This window comes from Corylus avellana, chromosome ca1, assembly GCF_901000735.1.
Source record: "Corylus avellana chromosome ca1, CavTom2PMs-1.0".
Taxonomy (NCBI): domain Eukaryota; kingdom Viridiplantae; phylum Streptophyta; class Magnoliopsida; order Fagales; family Betulaceae; genus Corylus; species Corylus avellana.
Genome location: NC_081541.1, coordinates 18,100,939 through 18,121,608, shown reverse-complemented (window position 1 = coordinate 18,121,608; position 20,670 = coordinate 18,100,939). Strand labels below are relative to the sequence as shown.

Here is a 20,670-nt window from a genome sequence, read left to right as displayed (position 1 = left end):
TTCCTCTTCTCTCTCTGCCGGTCTCTCCTTCTCCTCCGGTCTCGCTGCCTCACCGCCAACCTGCTCCACTCCAAGTTTATCAACGCCGACTTCGACCATCAGCTCCTGCACCATCATCATCATCCTTATCGTCTCTAGATCCGCTGCCTCCACATCCATCCGACCACTTGCCTATTGCCCTACGAAAAGGTACACGTTCTTGCACTACCCAACATCCTATTAGTCAGTTTGTCTCCACTAATTCTTTATCTCCTACACTTTCTTGCTTTATTTCCCATCTCTCTAGTGTTTCTATTTCTAAGACAGTGCAGGCTGCAATATCTGACTCTAGTTGGAGGCAAGCTATGGAATTGGAAATGAAGGCCTTGCATCACAATGGGACATGGGAGCTTGTTCCCTTACCACCTAATAAGAAACTGTGGGTTGCAAATGGGTCTACACAGTTAAGTTTCATCCTGATGGTTCGGTTGAAAGATTGAAAGCTCGGTTGGTTACTAAGGGCTATACGCAAACGTATGGTATTGATTATGATGAACTTTTTCTCCTGTAGCCAAAATTTCATCTATTCGTGTTCTTATTTCCATGGCTACTAATCTTGATTGGCCATTGTTCCAATTGGATGTCAAAAATGCCTTTCTACATGGGGATTTGAGTGAGGAAGTTTATATGGAGCAACCACCTGGGTTTGTCGCTCAGGGGGAGTCTCAGGGCTATGTCTGTAAATTAAGAAAGGCATTGTATGGTCTCAAGCAATCACCGCGGGCATGGTTTGGAAAGTTCTCTGAAGCGGTATTGAAGTTTGGTCTACAGAGATGTCAGACAGATCATTCAGTATTCCACTTACATACTAGTGCTGGCTATATTCTCCTTGTGGTATATGTAGATGACATTGTCATTACTGGGGATGATTCAGGAGGCATTGCCCGATTAAAACAATTCCGACAGGATCAATTTCATACAAAGGATTTGGGCAAACTTCGATATTTTCTAGGCATTGAAGTTGCTAGATCTCGAACAGGTATCAACTTGTCCCAGAGAAAGTATGCACTTGACTTATTAGAAGAGACAGGTCTTTTGGGTTCTCGGCCAGTTGATGTTCCAATGGATCCAAATAAGAAATTACTAAAGGATGAAGGTGAATTATTTGAAGATCCCGGCAGATATCGTCGTCTAGTTGGGAAGTTGAACTATCTTACTATCACCAGGCCAGATATTTCATATGCCGTTAGTGTTGTCAGTCAATTCTTGGAGGCTCCTCGGGTTTCACATTGGGAAGCTGTTACTCGGATTATTCGTTATGTAAAGAGACAACCTGGTCTAGGAATATTGTATAGACCAAATGGACATCTTAGGGTAGAAGGTTTTACTGATGCAGATTGGGCAGGTTCTCCTTCAGATAGACGGTCTACTACAGGGTATTGCACATTCTTTGGTGGTAATCTTGTAACTTGGAAGAGTAAGAAACAGACAGTGGTGGCACGATCTAGTGCTGAAGCAGAGTACAGGGCAATGGCTCATACGACTACTGAGTTGACATGGTTACAACATTTCCTTCAGGAGATTGGCTTCTCGACTACTACTCCTATCCCATTATCTTGTGATAACCAGGCTGCCATACATATTGCATCTAACCCGGTTTTTCATGAAAGGACTAAACACATTGAGGTTGATTGTCATTTCATCCAAGACAAGATACTCAATGGAAACATATCTACAGTATTTGTGAAGTCTGGAGACCAATTAGCTGATATGTTTACAAAGTCTTTATGTCGTAACCGGTTAGAGTTTATTTGTTCCAAGCTGGGCTTATATGATATATATGCTCCAGCTTGAGGGGGCGTGTTAGAAGAATGTAGAAGAATGTGTTAGAAGAATGTAGAAGAATGTATTAGGGTATGAGGGCAATTTGGTCATTTATGTATTCTCAAAGCTTATATATAATATGTGTGAGGTAGGCTATGGATCTTTGAACAGCCTCCTCTTTCCTCTATACTTTATTCATAAAAACCTCTCAACAACTATCATAGAATTGCACAATGTGAGCTTTGATTACCGGTTGATTAGAAGATACTGAGCCATTGACTATCAACGACTCAATGGATTTGTTCCTCCAACTTGAATTGGCCACCCTATGGAAAAAATTTGTGCGTTTGCCACCCTCTTTTAACCATAAAACCCTAGACTTTTTGCCTTCAACTTATCTCCTCCATTAAAGTAGCTTTCTCCAATTCCCCAATGACATAGAGTTGTAAACATGGTTGAAGTAGTATTTTTCTTTTTAAGCAATTGAGTCTTCAAGATGTATCGCTATAATTATAAGTTGGTGTTTTGATTAAACCTAACCCACCCAAGTAATTCTTATGGGTCTTGGAAGAGAAGAATTTCGTAATGCCAAAACATGGTGGAATGTTACCACATCTGTGCAATACCTTAAAAAGTCTAGTTACTATTGGAACTCCCTGTAATGACTTATATTACTCAGTTTCACTTGGTATAACTAATGTGGTGCTTAATACATACTCATACAAAGCTAATCTATTCATTCAGTATGGGACTTAATACACTTTCACAATTTGGGGTATCACACTTAATTCATACAAGAAGGTTTATGTAGCTTGTTCCCAAGCTTTGAAGCTGTGTTATACTCAGGTCTGGGAAATCGAGGAAGGAAAACACAACCCCGGTGCTGTGGTTCACACATTAGGTTGGCCCTTGGATCAAAAGACATATGGTGGATCGTTTTTGTACCACCTTAAGGATAGACAGGTAACAATTTTTTTTTTTTTTTGCTTGCATGGAATGGATATGCTTGAAGAGGGGATACTCGTTATTTTGTTTTTACGTTCTCTCTCTCTCTCTCTCTCCCTTGCTTTTTTGATCCTTCCCTGGTAGTGTTTGTGTGAATGATCCTTGAAGGTTGTGATTTTCAGGCTAGATTTCCAGGACTGTTGTCTCCATGTTTAAAATATTGTAATGTGAGAGCATGAACTTTCATTTACTTTTCAGTTCCTCAAGAATTTTTATACTTTTGGTTAGAAAGAGTGAATGAGAGATGGAGGGGAGGGGTAAAGGGGGAATGGTTGTGGATTTTTATGTAGTATCCTCTCTGTGATACTCATATCTTGGCAGAGGAACAAGGACCTCCTCTTTTTTTCTTTTTCTTTTTTTTTTTTCATGCAAAGTCAAATTGGATTTCATTAAGGAATATACTTGGTTAAAAAATACAAAAATTTAACACTGAATAGTACCAATTCTTCCATCACCAGTCCACTTATTCAATATGTACTAAGGGGTACTAAAAAGTATCTCTTCTGTAATATGCTTCATGACCTAACGGTCATGAAGGAGAAGAAGAGAGGCAACGGTTCACATAGAGGAAGAAGGCTAGGGTTGCTGAAGGAAATAAGAAAAGAAGAAAGGAGTATGTGGCTGAAAGAAGGGTTAGGCGTGGCTTTAGGGGGAAGTTTCTGGAAGGGCTACGTGGCAGCTTGTGAACCAAGTATGTGGAGTAGTGTGGTACAGCTATAAACAACTAAGGTTTGTAGGAGTGGGATGCACATTTCTGTTGTGTAGAGAACGTGTGTCACTTTAAGCGCTGGGTTGTTACCGCAATTTTTGGGCCAGCTGGCTGGGTAGTTAGCTTTGGGCTTGGATTGTATAGATGGTCTGTTAGGAGTTTTAGATAGACATTGAAAAAAGACTTGAGTTGTTTGTAATTTCTTTTGGAGACCTGAGTATTTCGAATAACCCATTATCAATCTACTTCATTACCATCTTCCACTTCAGTTCATAATCTTTACACCTCACCTATTACATTTCATCTATTCCATAACAAATATCTTACAAAATTCATAATGAGAATACAAAATTCCTTACATCTTCAATCTTGGAGTGGGTTTCATCTCTCACACTAACAGACTTTTTTTACTAAATAAATTATTTGTTGAACTTAAGAACTTGTACACTTGTTTCAAAACAAAAACCGTATCGATATTAATCCAATATTAAAGATAATGTGTCATCTTTACCATCATTACCTTAATCTTTTTGAAGGGCAACAAGCCTGATTGCATTTCTAAGACACTGTTTTTTTTAGAATAAACACTATGTGAATGCCTGATTTTCCTAGTTGGACAGAATTAGTGTAGAAAGTCAGTTAAGTTCCAATCATGTGCTGGTGTTCATCTCTTAGCCATGGCTAGCCAGGTGTTTGACTAATCAAATGCAAACTTTCACTCCTTATTCAGACCATTATTCTATTACCACTGTTCTTTCCCACTTTACATTTAAACACCATAAATTTATTCTTAAATAGTTAGTTTTGACAGAGCAGCCACTGTTGCAGTTGTAATCCTCTTTACTGTCGACATTACTGTATGCTCAACACAATTGATCCGAAATATTTATCAAGAAAAAAAAAACGTTATTGAATCAGAATTTTGTATCAACCTTAAACTTTTTGGCGGCCCTGTCTTGATTTTTGGCGCCAAAAAGTGTGTTGCTGATAACTGATTCACATTTTTTTCTTTGATAAGATTCATATTTTGTATCATTCTTGGGATTCTATCAATTAAGTTGTTTTAAATGTTTTAATGCATATCATTGACATGTATTTTTCATTACAAGATTCCTGATCTGGGTAGCCCATTTATTGTTGTGTTTCCTTGCTTTGTTATGCAGATTGCTATTGGCATTGTGGTTTCTTTGAATTATCATAACCCTTTTTTGAACCCCTATGAGGAATTCCAGGTAGAGATCTTTGTTCTTTTGTAAATAGCAGTAATGGTATTTGGAATGCTATTCTTTTGTTCATTGTGTGGTGTATTTGGAGGGAGAAGGATGCTTGTAATCTTAAAGGATGTGAGGATTCAGTGTTGGACTTGAAGATTCTGTGATTGTGTTCCCTGTATAATTGGATGGCTGCCTCAGCTGCTTTTCTTTTTCAAATTTGTTGGTGTTTGTTAATATTTTAAATTTTAGATGCTAGATTTTCTTTCTAGGTGAATCTCTTGTGTACCTTCCGTGTGCTAGAGTTGTGCTGCTTCTTGTTCATTTATTTAGAGCCTGTTTGTGATTGCGTTAGAGAACTTAAAAAATACTTTTAGTACTTAAAAAGCCCTGCCAAACAAAAGCTGGCTTGTTTGGTAAAAAATTCTAAAAGTACTTATTTGACTTTTTTACTTTAAAAATAGCAAAAACGCATTTTTAGCAAAATGAAGCTTTTGCCAAAAAACGTTTTTTGACTTAAAAGTTCTATTTCTCAAACACAATTCCAAACATGCTCTTTTAATATATTTGCTCAATTCTGTTATGCATATGCTCATTGATCTAAAGTTTCACATCATCTTTTCTTAAATGCCAATGAAAAATTTTATAATTTTTCTGACAGCACTAGTTTCTGTTTTCTTGATAGACTGGTTGTTCTTGCGGGTTATGGGTGTATGGGAATATTTTAGCATAGAATACCTTCTGGAAAGCTACACTAGGGGTGCATTCAGGCATTTCAAGGAAATTTTTTCTTTTAAGCATAGCCTTGAAAGGCAGATGTCTAGAATTTCTTCTTGTAAGGTGAATTACTAGGAAATGGAGCGATCATGAAAAATGATACAAATATTTAGGATAAAATTCATTTCTTGAGATGTTAAATGGAAATAGCCAAATGTGGTTTGTGTATAAGATATTTAATGGCCTATATTATTTGCTGTGGAAACAGTGAAAAGTTGTCAGAGATGATCCTATTACTTATATATAATTTTAAATTTATGTATTTTGGAAATTTATTGCAAATTAAATCAGGTGAACTCATTATAGTCGTCAGCACTACTGGACCTATCCCAACTATCTGCGAGCTTTTTTGGTCAACCAACAATTTATCCAGATTCAAAAGTAGCTTGTGACAAGTTATTAGCATCACATTGAACCCTCTATAAAGTGATGTCATTTTGCTGTCCAGGCAGCTTTTGGTTGAAGAGTGGCCTGCGATGGTCACTTGTTGAGGGGCTCCCTAATACACAATTTTTGAAATGTCCCTCCCCTTTCCGAAACATAATACAGTATGTGATTTTAAACTTGACAAATTATATTAGTTCATTTCATACAGGCACCTTTATTCTGGTTGACCTACAATCCATCAACAATTGAAACTACATAACAATCTGAATTAGTGCTTCTTTTCTGCAATGGCTGTTACTGATTGAGAGAGGCATGCAGTGAGCTTAAGCCATGGGCAGTTGGTGTGAATCCAAGGGGGGGAACATTGGGGGTGGGTTTCCTAAGATGCAATTTCACTAATGAAAGGGAATGCGAAATGAATCGCCCTTTCTGAAACAGAGTTGAGATTGGGCAGATAACCTAATATCTTTTGGCTATTTATATCATACTTCATTTCGTTTGTTGTTATCCCTATCTCGGCTCTAAGTCGTTTAGCTATGGATGAAGTATTTGGAAACTTACGCAGGTTCTAATATTGGTTTTTCTGCTGATAGAAACTTAAACATCATCCTGCCATCATTCCACTCTTGGAAGGTGGGAGTGTTCTCGAGTATGGTGCTCGCACTTTAAATGAAGGTGGTTATCAGGTATGCTAGTAATCCCTGTATTTTCAATTTCTTCATACGGGAAACAAATATTAAGTTAGCAGAGCAATAGGAAGTCATGTTCTCAAGTTTCCTGCATTTAGCCTCCATTGTGGTCTTTCTAGTAAGGTTTTGTGCGGCATACTTGATTCCTCACAAAACAAATTCTTATGTGATTGCTTGCCATTATCAATATGTCAAAACTTTTACTCAGCTGTTAATGTGGAAAGATCCAAGCACAAAGTGTCCATATAGTGAGCACCTATATTTATCAATCAAGTTGAATTCTATGGCACATACAGCTGAATAACATAGCAGCTGGAGGGAGATTTTTTTTATTTTTTATTTTTTGGGTCCTCTATTGATCGTCCAGCTGTTAATTATGTATGATATATACCATTCTTTGTTGGTTATTATATTTTATACAAATATGAATATGATGCTAGTTAAATTTCAGTCTATTCCATATCCAGTTTTCCCTGGAGGGGCAATAATTGGATGTTCAGCTGGCTTCTTAAATGTACCAAAGATAAAAGGGACACACACTGCAATGAAATCAGGTACCACTCACAATATTCCTGTAAAACGACTTATCTTTAATCATAGCACTGTTTGAATATGTCTACTCAAGAACTTTTTAAATTAATATAGAAATTTTGTAGTGAAAATCTTATGGTACAATACTTCAGAAAATTTGTATCAAAATATGTGGTCATTTGTAAATTATGTCAGTGTTACTATTGTTTTTCGTTTACATTTTCGCATGAGATTTGTAGCTGTCTTTGTAAATGAGTGTTTTCTTGCATCTCTTCCTGAATGTTTTAAAAGAAGTTAGGGAGGGAGAAAAGTAAAAACAAAAAGGAACAGATGCAATGGTCTTTAGATAAACCAGTGTCTCCTCCACCCATAAACAAGGGTGGAGGATGACATCACAGGTTAAATCCCATATGGGTTTGAGTTGTGTTTATCTATCAGAAAGGGGAGCGGCTGCCATTAAGCTGAAGAAGTAGTCAAAGGCACAGTATCATGTCCAGATGATATGGAAGGAAGCACATACCTTTTTTTTTTGTTTTTTGTTTTTTTTTTTGGCGTAATGAATTGGCCAAATCAATCTTTCGTGTGGCCAAAAATGATTTTTTGGTTGAGGAAATGCTGAGTTCTTGGTGACCAATCACAACCACTAGATGTACTATTTCTTGTAACTTGCATCTATCATTATTAGATGTGAATTTTTCTTCTTTGTGGTCACAGACATGTATATTTTGTAATTCTGTACTAATATCAAAAGAAAGTTTTACTTCTTGTATCTATCATCATTAGATGTGGTTTCGGGTGGGAGGGTTTCTGGTTTAGTCCTTGTGGGTTGTGGGTTTATGTGGGTTAGGTTGGCTGTTGCTGTGTTCTTGTTGGTGCTGGGTTACGCGGGTTCTTCTCCTTGTACTTTCCTGTTTTTTGTTTTTTGTTTTTTTGTTCTTTTTGCTCTTTGTGTCCTTTTGTATACTTCCTGTATGCTTGAGGCGCCTACGCATTTTATAAAGCTTTCTTGATATTACCTATCAAAAAAAAAAGGTTTGTCTTGGGATTGTGTACTTCTTTCTGTGGAGATATCTCATGAGAAATAGGAGATAATTTTCATCTGGTGTTTCTTTATCCATGGAAACACTCCCTATATTTTTGTTCTTTTGTTTTTGTTCTTTTTTTTCTTTTTTCAATTGGCTACCATTGTTTACCATTTAGGATGATTCACTAAATGCAACGGTACACTCCTGTAAATAGGTTGTCATGAATTCCAGATGCATCCACAACATTTTTCATGAGTCCCAATGAGCAATTCTTAGGTGATTGCTTTAAATACAATTATGTTTTCTAACTTTCTCCTATTTGTTACAGGAATGCTAGCAGCAGAAGCTACATTTGGTGTACTTCATGAAGGCTCAAATATGGAAACATATTGGGATGCTTTACAGAAGTCATGGATATGGGAAGAGCTATATGGAGCTAGGAACTACCGTCCTGTAAGTAACAATAAATGTCTCCTCTAATGTCTAAACTATTATTCCATCTACAGCTAGTAATTTGTGTTGCTCAAATTTTTAACTTCTTGGTCGTCCTACATGTCTTCCAATGTTTGAACCATCTCCAAAAACCATATCTCACTTAGCCACCCCTTAAATGGATTATATCATTATGGTTAGCAAATTCATCTGTTTCTTCTGGAATGCATGGAGCAATTTGCCATAAATCATTGGTTGTCTGACTACTGATGGTCAAAAGAATCATAGGATCACACTCCTTTTCTGATTGATTTGGGAGGTGGCTGGATTTTTCTGACTAAATGGAGTTTCAATTATTTGGAAAATGATATGTAATCTTTGGCTTAAATTAAAATTACTGTGTAACCTTTCATCTTACTAATATCTTTCTCTTCATTATAGGCGTTTGAATATGGGCTTATTCCCGGCTTGGCCATGAGTGCATTAGAACAGTAAGACCTCATTATGCTACTTATCAAAATCATTTTGACTATATGAAGATCTTTTTTGCTTTTTGGTTCCAAAATCACTTGTGCATATTTCCTGCAGCTACATACTAAAAGGAAGACTCCCCTTCACATTGAAGCATGGGAAACCTGATCATGAAGCAACTATGGTGAGGAAACTTTATCAAGGAAACCATGTATTCAAGTTACACTTGCACACGTAGTTACGAAGCTGATACTCAGCACTTGGTAATTAATTGAGTACTAAGGTGTTAATGTGAGATGAAATAGTTTACACAAAGTTGTAAATTATTTTTTGTTAAATTATTGATTAAATTTACCTCTTTCTATCAGTTTAAGCTTTTTGAATAAGTGGTGATTTAGCATTATAAAAATAAAATAATCAGGTACAATTTTGTATGGGGAAGAAGCAGTTCATTAGGGGGAAGAAAACAAATAACATTGAGCTCACCCTAGGTTATGATACAATATATCAGCAATCTGTGAGTGGCTTTGATACTAAGTTGTATCACTCTCATATTGTTAGATTATGATACTACAACCATGTTGTAAGTGCTGATCAGAACCAGTTCATGTTTTCTCAATCAGGACATGCATGATTTTGGTCATGGGCAGGATTATTTTTTGTTTTCTTTTCCATATGACACCTAATGCACACCGTACTGAAATATAATTCATTGATTCTGCAATGACTAGATGAACATAGGATCTTCATCACCGACTCTGGAAAAGATTCTTCTAGTCATTTTTCACCATAATATGCTTTGGAGTTCAACTAAGACTCTATTTGTTTCAATGTAAAATGTTTTCTTTTGGAAAAGTTCTTTAGTGAAATCATTTTTAAGGAAAAAAATTCAGTTGAAAACATTTTTCGGCATTTGGTTCATATGAAAAATCATTGACTGGCAACCTCTGGTGGCGACAACCAGCAGCCGGCGACCTCCAGCAGCGGTGGAGAATAAACTACGAGAGTGTGAGAAGAATTCGGGTACTGTTGTTCAAGAAGAAGAAGCTTAAAATTGGAAATGGTTTATGGAAATTAAAAAGGGAAACCATTTTACACAACTTGAAGGAGATTTTCCTGTTCAATTGAAAATGTTTTCTGCTTGATCAAGATTTTCAGTCATACCAAATGGAAAAGGTTTTTATGTTGAAACAAGTGGAGCCGAAGTAATTAAATAGTAAGTTTGTTTTGTCTTCACTATACTTGACTGAAGTAACACAGATTGAATGTCTCAGGATGGATGTATTGGTAGCATTAGCTTATAAGTGCGATTTGAGTTGTGCCTGTCAGAAACATTGAGCTAGATTTGAACTTTATGACTAGCATATTCTATAGCCAGGATTGACTTATTTTATTGCAAACAATTAGCTGATAAAGTGCACTCAAATATGGTGTGCAGGTTGCGAAGTTATGTTCTCCTATTCAATATCCAAAGCCAGATGGGGTTTTGTCTTTTGATGTACCAACCTCTCTACACAGGTTTTAAATAGTTAATATGTTCTCAATTTTGTTATTCATGTATTTATCAATCAACAATTGGCAGAGGAACAGGTTACGAGGGTAACATACTTCATCCACCCTGTTGGGTTGCTGATGTTACAACCTTGACCTGGCTTGGATGTACTGATGCAGTTTTCCGATCTTATGAGTTAGGATTGTGATGGGGTAGAGTTTTTGTTGCCCGTCCACCTTGACCCATCACTTATATATGATGTCCTTCCTACCCTTCCTACTTAAATTTATGAGTGTATGCTTAAATGTTTACAGAAAGAGAGGATCTTATGCAACTAATTTCATACAGTGAGGAAGTAATGAATATCCATGAAAAGAGTGGTTCTGGACCTTCTGGTAATAAGAATCTCCAAGTTTGATAGTCAAAGGGAAATAATGCTTAAACACAAGTACTCTTTCTTTATAAATGCTGAATAAGGAGCTATACAGAACAAGTCTTGTCATGGCAATTTCTATGGGCTTCCTAATATTATGATGACACATTGAAGTTGAAGAAGCCACCTGAAGTTTTCTGTTCTCAATGAGGCCGTGCACTTTCTAGAAAGAGCTCCTCCTGACTTTTGGATGTCCCATTTTTGCATCCTGTGCTCCCATGACACATTAGATGTGCAGCATAGAAGCTATACTATCTATATACACAATGCAAATAAATACTATTTATAGTATTACCTTCACCCATGTCTTTTGCTTGTCCTACCCTGTCCTGCTCCATATGAGGAGCATTATTTACCAAATATGGTTCGGAAGGGCAACCTCCAAACCAAACACCTCATAACCCAATTCATACTGTGGGAGCATGATAAGTATGGGTTCCACCCCTCAGTTGTTTAGGTTGGGTAAAGACCATGATTTCATTTATCTCAAGAGTGCCCTATGTCATTCATGGAGGTGAAAATTTGTGTGGCATTTTTTACTTTTTGCAAAAGACAGATGGAAACCCAAGGAAATTCATTTTACTAGGGAAACTTGCCTATGTTACTGTTCTTTGTTTCTCTGCTTGTCTAGGCATTGATATTTTCATATTTATTTGCTTATTTAGGAGCAATACAAATCATGAGCATGACCAGCCTGCTCACCTTTGCTTGAGGGACCCCAAGATTCCTGAACTTGTTAATTTGCCAGACTATGCTGCACCTGAGTCACGATATTGTCCTGCGCGTGTATACGAGTAATTTGCAATTTTTTTGGCTTGTGCTTTGTGTAATCTTCTATAAACAGATTATCTCTCCTTGTCATTTTCATCCCTGTTTGAAAATTTAGGTATATCCCAGATGAAAAGAATCAACTGAAATTGCAGGTCAATGCTCAAAATTGCCTGCACTGCAAGGTGATATGCTGGACCGGAACTTTGTGTTTGTTATCATATACATATAAATTGCGCACTTGCTCACATTTGGAAAGAAATTTTTTGTAGAAGACTTCAAAAGAGAACATTATTTGTATTTGCTTGAGAAGCTAGACCTTTTTAATTCTTTTCCTCCTCTCATGGTATGCCTTGTTAAAATATTAATTAAAATGATTAAATTCATCATTTTCTATCAGTTAAAGCTTTAAGGACAACTAATAATTAAATATGGTATCAAAATAAAGGTCCTGAATTCGAACCTTAACTATACAGTTCAGTCCCCATTTCATACTTATTGATGGAGAATTTGAGTCCACATGTAAAAGGCAGGATTAGAATATCAACCAAAATAATTAAATTCACACTTTGATATCAGCTTAAAGCTTTGGAAATAAGTGACAATTTAACATGCATCATATCCCAGCTATACATATACATGCACACATACAGAAGAAAAGAATGTGCAGACCACTTCCGAAGACATGTAATTCATGAATCACTGTTGTTCTTTAGGAGAACTACCTTGCTTTCCATTTCTTCAGCCAGACATATGGCATGGATGATGGACCTTGGCTGTTACTGTTTCTTTGCTTGCGGTTTCATATCCAATGCATCTACTTTGGGATGTTTTTTTCATTGCAACCTACATCTGCCATATATATCACATGATTCAGGAGATGAGAAGACACTTTGTTTTTCAAGTATAGCTGTATCTGCTGTCCACGCATCCAATTCTTGGTTCTATAGCTCTCTTTTCTTGAACCCGGTTAACTTGGAAGTGGTAAATTATTTGTCAACTGAAAGTTCAATCAGACATATATGAGTATTTAGATTTTGAATGGAACTGTCACAGTAGAAATGAAATTTATAACTTTTTTGGAAGTTTTATGATGCAAATATATTTTCCTTGCACACACTAGAAAAAAGTTGGATCGTGTTTATCGCAGTTTAATTTCATTTGTTACTTGTTATGCCCGATATTCGCTATCTTTCAAGTTGAAGTTGTATTATTTTTGGTTGAATTTTTTCAGGCATGTGACATCAAAGACCCAAAGCAAAATATTGAGTGGACTGTGCCAGAAGGAGGCGGTGGCCCAGGCTACTCAGTCATGTAGATCAAGTGCTTACCTATCTTCTCATTGTAATTGCAAAGGAATTATATGCTTTGACCCTTTCAGAAATAAGTAAAGCTTGACAAAGCATGTTTTATCGATAAAGAAATGGCATGGAGATGGCCAGATCAATCAAATAGGCTGCATCATTTATTATTAGTATTGAGACATATCATCCATAATAATACTTTACATTCTCGCTCGCTCTCATAGTTCTTGACATGATTTTGAAAGCCACGTCAGGGTCACGGTGTGTGGAAGTGGGAGTGGGAGCGTGCAGCATTACTCAGGTGAAAGTCATTCCATGGATTTTTGCTGAAGGACGATTATCACCCGTACCTAAAAAGCTTCCATCCATAATAGAGTACATTAATCAAATAACTAGCAGAGCCGTTGGAAATCAAAATAGAATCTTTTAATTTTTCTTTTAGATAGTTTTACAGTTGAAGAGTTATTACAATGTAATTAATATTAATAAAATAGTTCGGAAGCTTTCTTTTGAGATTTGGAGATGATAAATGTTGATATGATAAAATCTAAACAATTTAATCAACTAAAGATAATGTCTCTCATAATGATTTAATTAGCAATTAGTGATATCGAGGACTCTAATCTATTTCACTAAGCATTTTGCAATTATTTTATTTTTATAGTAGTCATAGTAATATTCTTCATTCAACCACAAGATCCCAAAAGCATGCCAACAGCACATGGTTTCTACAATAAAAAATTCCTGTGGAAATCTGTCGACAAAGTTGACCATCAAATCCTAGTTTTTCTGTTTTTAAAGCAAGATAAAGTTTCACTAAAATAAGAAATAAACAAAGTACACAAGGAATTGATAGTGCAAAGTCAATGTAATGTCATCCTAAAAAAAAGAAAAAAAACCCATAAAAAACTGGAGATTGGCCAAATAATTGGTCCATTTCAATTGCTTCTTGGCTTGTGAAACTAAGATCATGTTTGTAATTGTATTTGAAAAAAACTTTTGCTAAAAGGTTTTTTTTTTTTTTTTTTTTTTTTTGACTTTTAAAATCGTTCTTAATTTTTTTTATCAAACGGATATTTTTTTTTTCAAACTAACTTTTTAAGTATTAAACGCACTTTTAAGTCACTCTAATGCACACCCAAAACAGGCCATAAGAAAGGAACCAAACAATGGTTTTTGAAACAATCCGACGGCTGATGACAGCAATAGAGCTTCGCCACCCTCTGTGCTTTTATATTGGAATTGCACCAAGACTTCCCGATGGAAACTTTTTTCTTTTTTATCAATGCATGTGTATTACAAGGCATATTAAGCTCGACCACTAATCCATCAGGAAAAGCTACACAATAGATACAAAAGAAGGCCGGGAGAACTATTTGAGTCTGAATTGCCAGCAACATGAACAACACGGTGACCCAAGACAAATGTGAACCGAATTCCAAGGTAGAATTGACAAATCAATTTCCAGTCTGAAATGCTGGCATAGGTCTGTTAGAGAGAGAGAGAGAGAGAGAGCCACACCAAACCTCAAAAATTTGAATTCATCAGCATCCCATTAAACCAAATCAAACTAAAACTAAAATCCCATACACTTCTTCCTACAGATACAATGTCTAAAGTCAACAATTCAATCTAAAACTAAAATCATATCTAGAACTGCCTAAATACAAAATGTGATAAAGACTTAACATATTTAAAAAGAAGGGGGGATGGGAAGACTTTCCTATCTGTGATGGATCTGAACTACAATTTTGAACAACGACTCTTTCAATACCTGCCCTACTGGCCCATCAACACTCTTTGGAAACAGAGGAGTTGACATCTGAAGCATTTTCATTTTGGCTGGGAGAAGATATGGATCCTCTGATTTTCAGGTCTCCTGTTTGTTGTTGCTGTTGCTGTTGATCCTGCTGCTGCTGCATTTGTTGCTGTTGAAGCTGATGCAGTTGATGCTGCTGAAACTGATGCTGCTGCTTCTGAGGATGAATCTGAAGCTGTTGAAACTGCTGTGCAGTTAAAAGTGTGTGCATCGCATGATTGTTAGGATAGAATTGCTGGCCAGCTCCAAAAGAAGCAAAATTCATCATAGATCCACCATTTGGCATAGTTTGGCCAGTCAATACTTTCAAATGCTGAATCTCCTCTTTGAGTGCATCATTTAGTGCTATCACAAAACAAAAAACAAGATTTAATTATTAGGCAAATAGCACCAGTCCAGTAATCAAAGTGGACCAATCATCTACGGCAATGCAGAGGTGCTATGTTCATTGATCACAATACAAAAAATTTATATTCTATTTATGAAATAAACAATAAGTCAAGTAATCGAAGTAGACAGATCACATTCAGAGTGGAAAGGATTGAGATCCCATGTATTTGTATTGCATGGGATGCAATACCTATTTTGTGGGCTGTTCATTCTCATTTAAATGGCCAAGATCGTGACAACAAAGCCAAAATAAAAATGTGGCTGTTGGGGTTTTTTTTTTGGGGGGGGGAAGGGGGCTCAGCCACCTAGAAGGGCAGTGTGACCACCTCCGAACCCCTGTTTGGGGGTGGCAAAACCCACAGAGCCACCCCTATTATTATTTTTTCTTTAATTTATGTATTGCACCGAATCTCGGTCTGAGTGGAAAAGGCTTGAATGCCATAATTGTGATTCATATAACTACTGCAACGACTAAGGACTTCATTTTAAACAACAGTTATGCCAAACGTGCTACTGAAGACAACACAGTGATTGCATTGCCAAAACAATACAAAACATACCTACTTATCACTTAATTAGTGAAAATGGTTCAGGAATACTCATAGGCGAACAAAAAAGGGGATTGTAGAGGAATCAGCTAATCATTAATAGCAAGAAAAACTTTTAATAGCAAGCAAAACCAATGACTCTAAAATAGCACCTGTTACATTGCATGAATGTAACTTATACATTGGCGGACCACATGTTGCAGAATTATTGGATATTCAATTTATTTTTTCCGTTAATGTGGTAGGCCATTTTCATCATTTTCCATGCTAGAAAGCTTTAAAATGTTACAGCATACCAACCTCCTAAAGGAATTATATTGTAAGACACTACAAACAACTTCACAAATATTAACACCTGTGGAGAGAGAGACAGAGACCAAAGTGGTGAATAAAAAAAGCCATGCATGTCAAAAAACAAAACAAATTGAGAGCAAAGAAAAAAGAACAAAAAATAGAATACCTTTCCAATTATATAGAAAATGTGGCCAAAACTACCAAGTCAAGATTTAAAAAACAACAAACATGTTTCCAGCTGTAGGTCCAGTATCATAAAGCCAAAATTTATATGCAAACAAAGTCATGAAAATCAACTGTCTCTCTCTAATATAATGATACAAACCTTTGAAACCAAAACATGTTCATCTGTTGTAAGAACCCCAACTTCTAAAAAAAAGCTATCCATATTCCCGACAATGAAAATCCAAATTTAGAAGCAAAATATCATCAGCATGACAATATAATGCCAATGCAGGCACCTATTATGCAGAGTACTCCTATCACCAGAATACTCCTTTTTTCTTTTTTTTTGAATAAACACGTGCATATGGCGATGCGAGGTAACAACACCAGATACACTATAATGAATGAAATATGATATGTATGCCTAAGAAGAGTAAGCAAATAATGACCAACTTTCCTTCATTTTTTTTTTTTGGGGGGGGGAGGGGGTTGGAGCAGATTGGGAGATAATGGCCAGCTACAGTAACATCATTATGTCTTCGCACTAGATTTGATAAATTCAAGATTTACAGCCCTAGCATTCAGAAAACAAACCTGAAAGGACTTGTACAAAAAAAGAAGTAAAAGAACAACAATAAATAGTACATACATGGATAAGGAACAATATCCAATGTATTTGGAATAATTAAATTATAATTACTAAAAGGCATGATCAAATAAGTACAAATAAAATCCTCAAAATCAATTATATGCACCATAGGCAGGACAAAACCTTCCTAATTGATGTTGACTTGAGTTACTATACTCATCCTAGAAAAAAATAAGAGATGCAGGGGAAGGTAAGAAAAAACTAGCTCAGTCCTTTATAATATTGATACACCTGAGGGTCACCTGAGCATGGCCATGTCAAGAATGTCCCTTGACAAGGCCATAGCTGGAACATCTGTCACCTGGAGGCATGTTCAAGCCTCTAATAAAAAGTCATAATCCAAGAATAGAATATAAATGACAAAAAAACCAGGGGATCCTTGAACATACAAAATCTTATACTTGTAACAAGGGTACAATTGCATGACATGAACAATTAGAAGGATAGTGCAGTATACGGCCCTTACAAATGACAAAATAATTATACAGAAATTCAAACACTCTTCTCGGCAGAGAGAGAAAATCATGAGCTGCAGACAAAGACCATTGCCTATAGTAAGGAAATTCATATTGCATTATCTGTAACCTACTCTACTAAGATTTGTCATGTTAGATGTTTGCTTTGCGTTAAATTCTTGTGACAATCTCAATAGAAACATAACAAAAAGAAGCATTAGAATTGGGGGATTAGTCTTGAAATGGGTTCACAAGATATGCGCTTACCATCTTGCAAGTGAACCTGTTGCTCCATTGTTTGCAAGCGCAGCTTCAGTTCACTGTTCTCAGCATTCAGACCATTCGTATCTCTCTGCTCATAACAATCCGACCCACAAAAGAAATGTCATTGAAACAACCATATACACCCATATGTTGGATAATGCTAGATATCAAACTTGTGCAGAACAAAAGCAAACATATGCTTGCACAAATTATATACAGCAAACATGCAAGTCTTGGAAACTTACACATTCACTAGGGAGTATGTGCTGAGCTGATGCAATTTACCTGCAAGAGGGTCAGTTGAGCAGACAAGGAAGTTGCTTCTGTTTGCAGTGTCTGCACTTTCCTTTCAAGCTCAGCAATGTATCGCATCTTCCTTTCCTTTGATCTAGCAGCTGACTGCCTGTTTGCCCAGATCCTATCACGTGGAACAAAAAGGAAATATCAGCATGATTTTAAAGTGTAACACATAGCTATTACTAGACAAAAACTGAAGAGGATGAGAAAAAAACATCTCCAAGAGAGAAACAGAGAGAGAGATCACAAGCAAGAAATCATCTAAGATTGACAACATGGAATGGTAAACTTTGTAGGAGCATCAATAGCACTTCTCGCAACATGGAAACACTTTGGAAATATAGGTCATATTTCCCATCTTGACTCAAGGATATATATATATATATATATATAAGAAAGAAAAAGCAATACAACCCACAAAATTCTGCAGCAGCCACCGAAATGGAAACAGGAATAATTGACAGGAAATATAGATGCAAGAATCACCAAAAAAACTAGACCCAAAACTTCCAAAGTTTTACCCCTAGTGGAAGCTCTCTCCATCATCCTAGAGGAAACAATAAGCCACCAAGAAGTGCCACAAAGATCATGAATGGTTTAGTGGGACTCCACAGGAAGCCTTATATTTTGGCTTCATTTAGAGTGTTTTAATGGTCAAACAAACCAAAATGAACACTAAACGAACTACTGAGCAATCATAAACATATAGAAACAATCCCAGAACTAATGGACCAATACCTTTTAATCAGAAAGCAACTACACTAATTTCAAAGACCTCATAAATACCAGAATGTTTAGCCAAATAAATATCGCACACTACATTTTCATAAACCTGTCATTCACATGTGAAATATTTAGAAATGGGATATAACTAAGCAGGACCAAACAATTTTGCAAGAGAAGATTACTAATTTGCACCAAGTAATATATGTTCCAAAATAAAATTATAGCAACCGATTCCAGAGTTGACATAAGAAAAAATACCATCATTCAGCCTTAATCTTTTGGAGATTATATAAACTGGAAAATTATAAAACTCTTCAAGAAAATAACACCTCTTTGCACGCTTGGGATCAATTAAAGCAAGCTCCGCAAGCTTAGTAGCTGACATGGCTTTCTTGGAATCCACTGCGGAGATTTCATCTGAACCTGAGACAAGCATCTCCGATTTGATTGTCGTTGACCCATCCATGGATTGGCTATGTTGGTGCCTAACTCTGGGCCTCTCATTAGAACCAATTGCAACATTCTCGGCAGAAGTTGCAGCTCCAGACGCTGGTGTTGGCATGGATGTCATTGCCAGAGTTGGTGCAGCCGCAGCAGACGATGGCTCACCCACTTGAAATGCTGACGTAGCAGATGATGAATTGAACTTGTCCATATCAAGGTACATAGAAAACAAGTCCTCCTCAGTCTCATCCGAAAATGAAGGCCCATCCGCACCACCCACAACACCGAGATCACTATCAAAGCTAATATCATCAGGAAGGGTGAGAATTTCCGAATGGGCACGTCTATGACCCAAATTCCTCCGTGGGGTATCGGCCATTCGGCTAATATCATGGCTAAAGCGACTAGAATCTGCATTCATGCCATGCCCAAAATGACCTGAGTCTGAACTAGCACCCGGGGCCAGTGGCGGGTATGATGGTGATGCAGAGGATGGCTCAGGTTTCACATTGAAACTACTTCCAGTTGGCGAAAAACCTGAGTAACGGCCAGACGGTGGTGGAAAACCTCCACCATGGCCTGGGAATTTCTCCTTATCCATCTAGGAAAAATTTCAAACCCGAAAAGACTCTCACAAATAGCTCAACAATACCAAACCCCAAGAAACTGTAATTCCTCCCAGGACGAAACAAAACCCTAGAAGAAAATGAACCGAATTCGGCTTTTTTTAGTCACCCAAAGAACCACTTTTCCTTCCAAGCTTCAACAAACGGATTCCTATTATAGCTGAAGACAATAGGGAGAGTAAAAATGAAGCTATGAACCTCACAAAACCTAGAATGTGAGCACAGAGAACCCTTCAAATTACAGACTTTCCTCTAATCTCTGAAAATGGGTATTGAATAAAGAGATTAAACCCAAGAATCTTACACAAGAAAGGCTCAGAAAATCGAGGTAGCAGAGAGCACATAAGCGTCAGGAAACCAGAGATCTGAACAATGGATGCAACAACATACAGAGAGATTCATAAAAATAGAATTAAGAAAACATACACACACGTATATATAAATAACTGAGTATTGAACAACAGCATAAAAACTTGGCAGGAAAATCAGGTGATTTTCTCGGTAAAGTTAACAGAGGACATAAATTCTCACAGATTGTGCAGACAGATCTTGGAAATGGGAGCTGTAAAGCGCAGCAGAGGAGAATCCCGCGGCTTTTGTACAGAGAGCGAATCTGGATGAACAAAATCACATGGACAGGGGGAGAGAGCGAGAGAGACAGAGAGAAGAAAGCGAACCTTCGGGGATGGTCTTTGTACGCGTGTATATATATATATATATATAACGTACACATAAGTCGAACTTTCGAGGGGACCGAATCCTCTGCCAAGTCCTGTCCCTTACATTCTTTCTCTGTTTGTAATTTCTTTTTCTTTGTTTTTTACAAAAAAATAAAAATATAACATAAAAAGGACAAAACCACAAATGGAATAATTTGAAATGGACAACAAAGAAATGAGTATGGCTAGAAAATAGAAATTACTCGTAATTAAATTTTAAATTAGTCTTTATTAAAA

At 36.7% G+C, this 20,670-nt stretch overlaps 2 protein-coding genes across 3 annotated transcripts in view; one reads left to right on the top strand and one right to left on the bottom strand.

Moving 5' to 3' along the window:
• The window catches only part of LOC132181804 (electron transfer flavoprotein-ubiquinone oxidoreductase, mitochondrial), a 24,981-nt gene extending 11,731 nt beyond the window's left edge, over positions 1-13,250 (top strand). Inside the window, exons 8-18 of the mRNA XM_059595037.1 lie at positions 2,650-2,766; positions 4,681-4,749; positions 6,486-6,578; positions 7,033-7,135; positions 8,466-8,590; positions 9,011-9,060; positions 9,158-9,224; positions 10,479-10,558; positions 11,631-11,759; positions 11,852-11,918; positions 12,968-13,250. Of these exons, the coding sequence (XP_059451020.1) occupies positions 2,650-2,766; positions 4,681-4,749; positions 6,486-6,578; positions 7,033-7,135; positions 8,466-8,590; positions 9,011-9,060; positions 9,158-9,224; positions 10,479-10,558; positions 11,631-11,759; positions 11,852-11,918; positions 12,968-13,051 (984 nt within the window). The 3' untranslated portion in view covers positions 13,052-13,250. The remainder of the gene's footprint in view (positions 1-2,649; positions 2,767-4,680; positions 4,750-6,485; positions 6,579-7,032; positions 7,136-8,465; positions 8,591-9,010; positions 9,061-9,157; positions 9,225-10,478; positions 10,559-11,630; positions 11,760-11,851; positions 11,919-12,967) is intronic.
• Positions 13,251-14,464: 1,214 nt separating this feature from the next.
• LOC132186225 (probable transcription factor PosF21) lies at positions 14,465-20,392 on the bottom strand. 2 transcript variants are annotated; one of them, XM_059600095.1, is made up of 6 exons: positions 20,246-20,392; positions 20,019-20,079; positions 18,974-19,922; positions 17,907-18,039; positions 17,625-17,709; positions 14,465-15,201 (listed from the first exon to the last, which is right to left on the bottom strand). In XM_059600095.1, the coding sequence occupies exons 3-6, from the start codon at positions 19,687-19,689 to the stop codon at positions 14,828-14,830; spliced, it is 1,308 nt and encodes a 435-aa protein (XP_059456078.1). In that variant the 5' UTR covers positions 19,690-19,922; positions 20,019-20,079; positions 20,246-20,392; the 3' UTR covers positions 14,465-14,827. The 2 variants fall into 2 exon arrangements, with proteins under 2 accessions (XP_059456078.1, XP_059456070.1); XM_059600087.1 differs by having other exon boundaries at positions 18,974-19,874.
• Positions 20,393-20,670: the final 278 nt, after the last annotated feature.

Excerpts from the sequence above, each read along its gene's own strand:
- LOC132186225 (XM_059600095.1), bottom strand. The coding sequence starts at position 19,689 with ATGGATAAGGAGAAATTCCCAGGCCATGGTGGAGGTTTTCCACCACCG. Across the intron at positions 17,710-17,906 it reads CTCAACTGACCCTCTTGCAG|AGAGATACGAATGGTCTGAA; the intron begins GTAAATTGCATC and ends TGTTATGAGCAG. Across the intron at positions 15,202-17,624 it reads ACAGGTTCACTTGCAAGATG|CACTAAATGATGCACTCAAA; the intron begins GTAAGCGCATAT and ends GTTTTGTGATAG.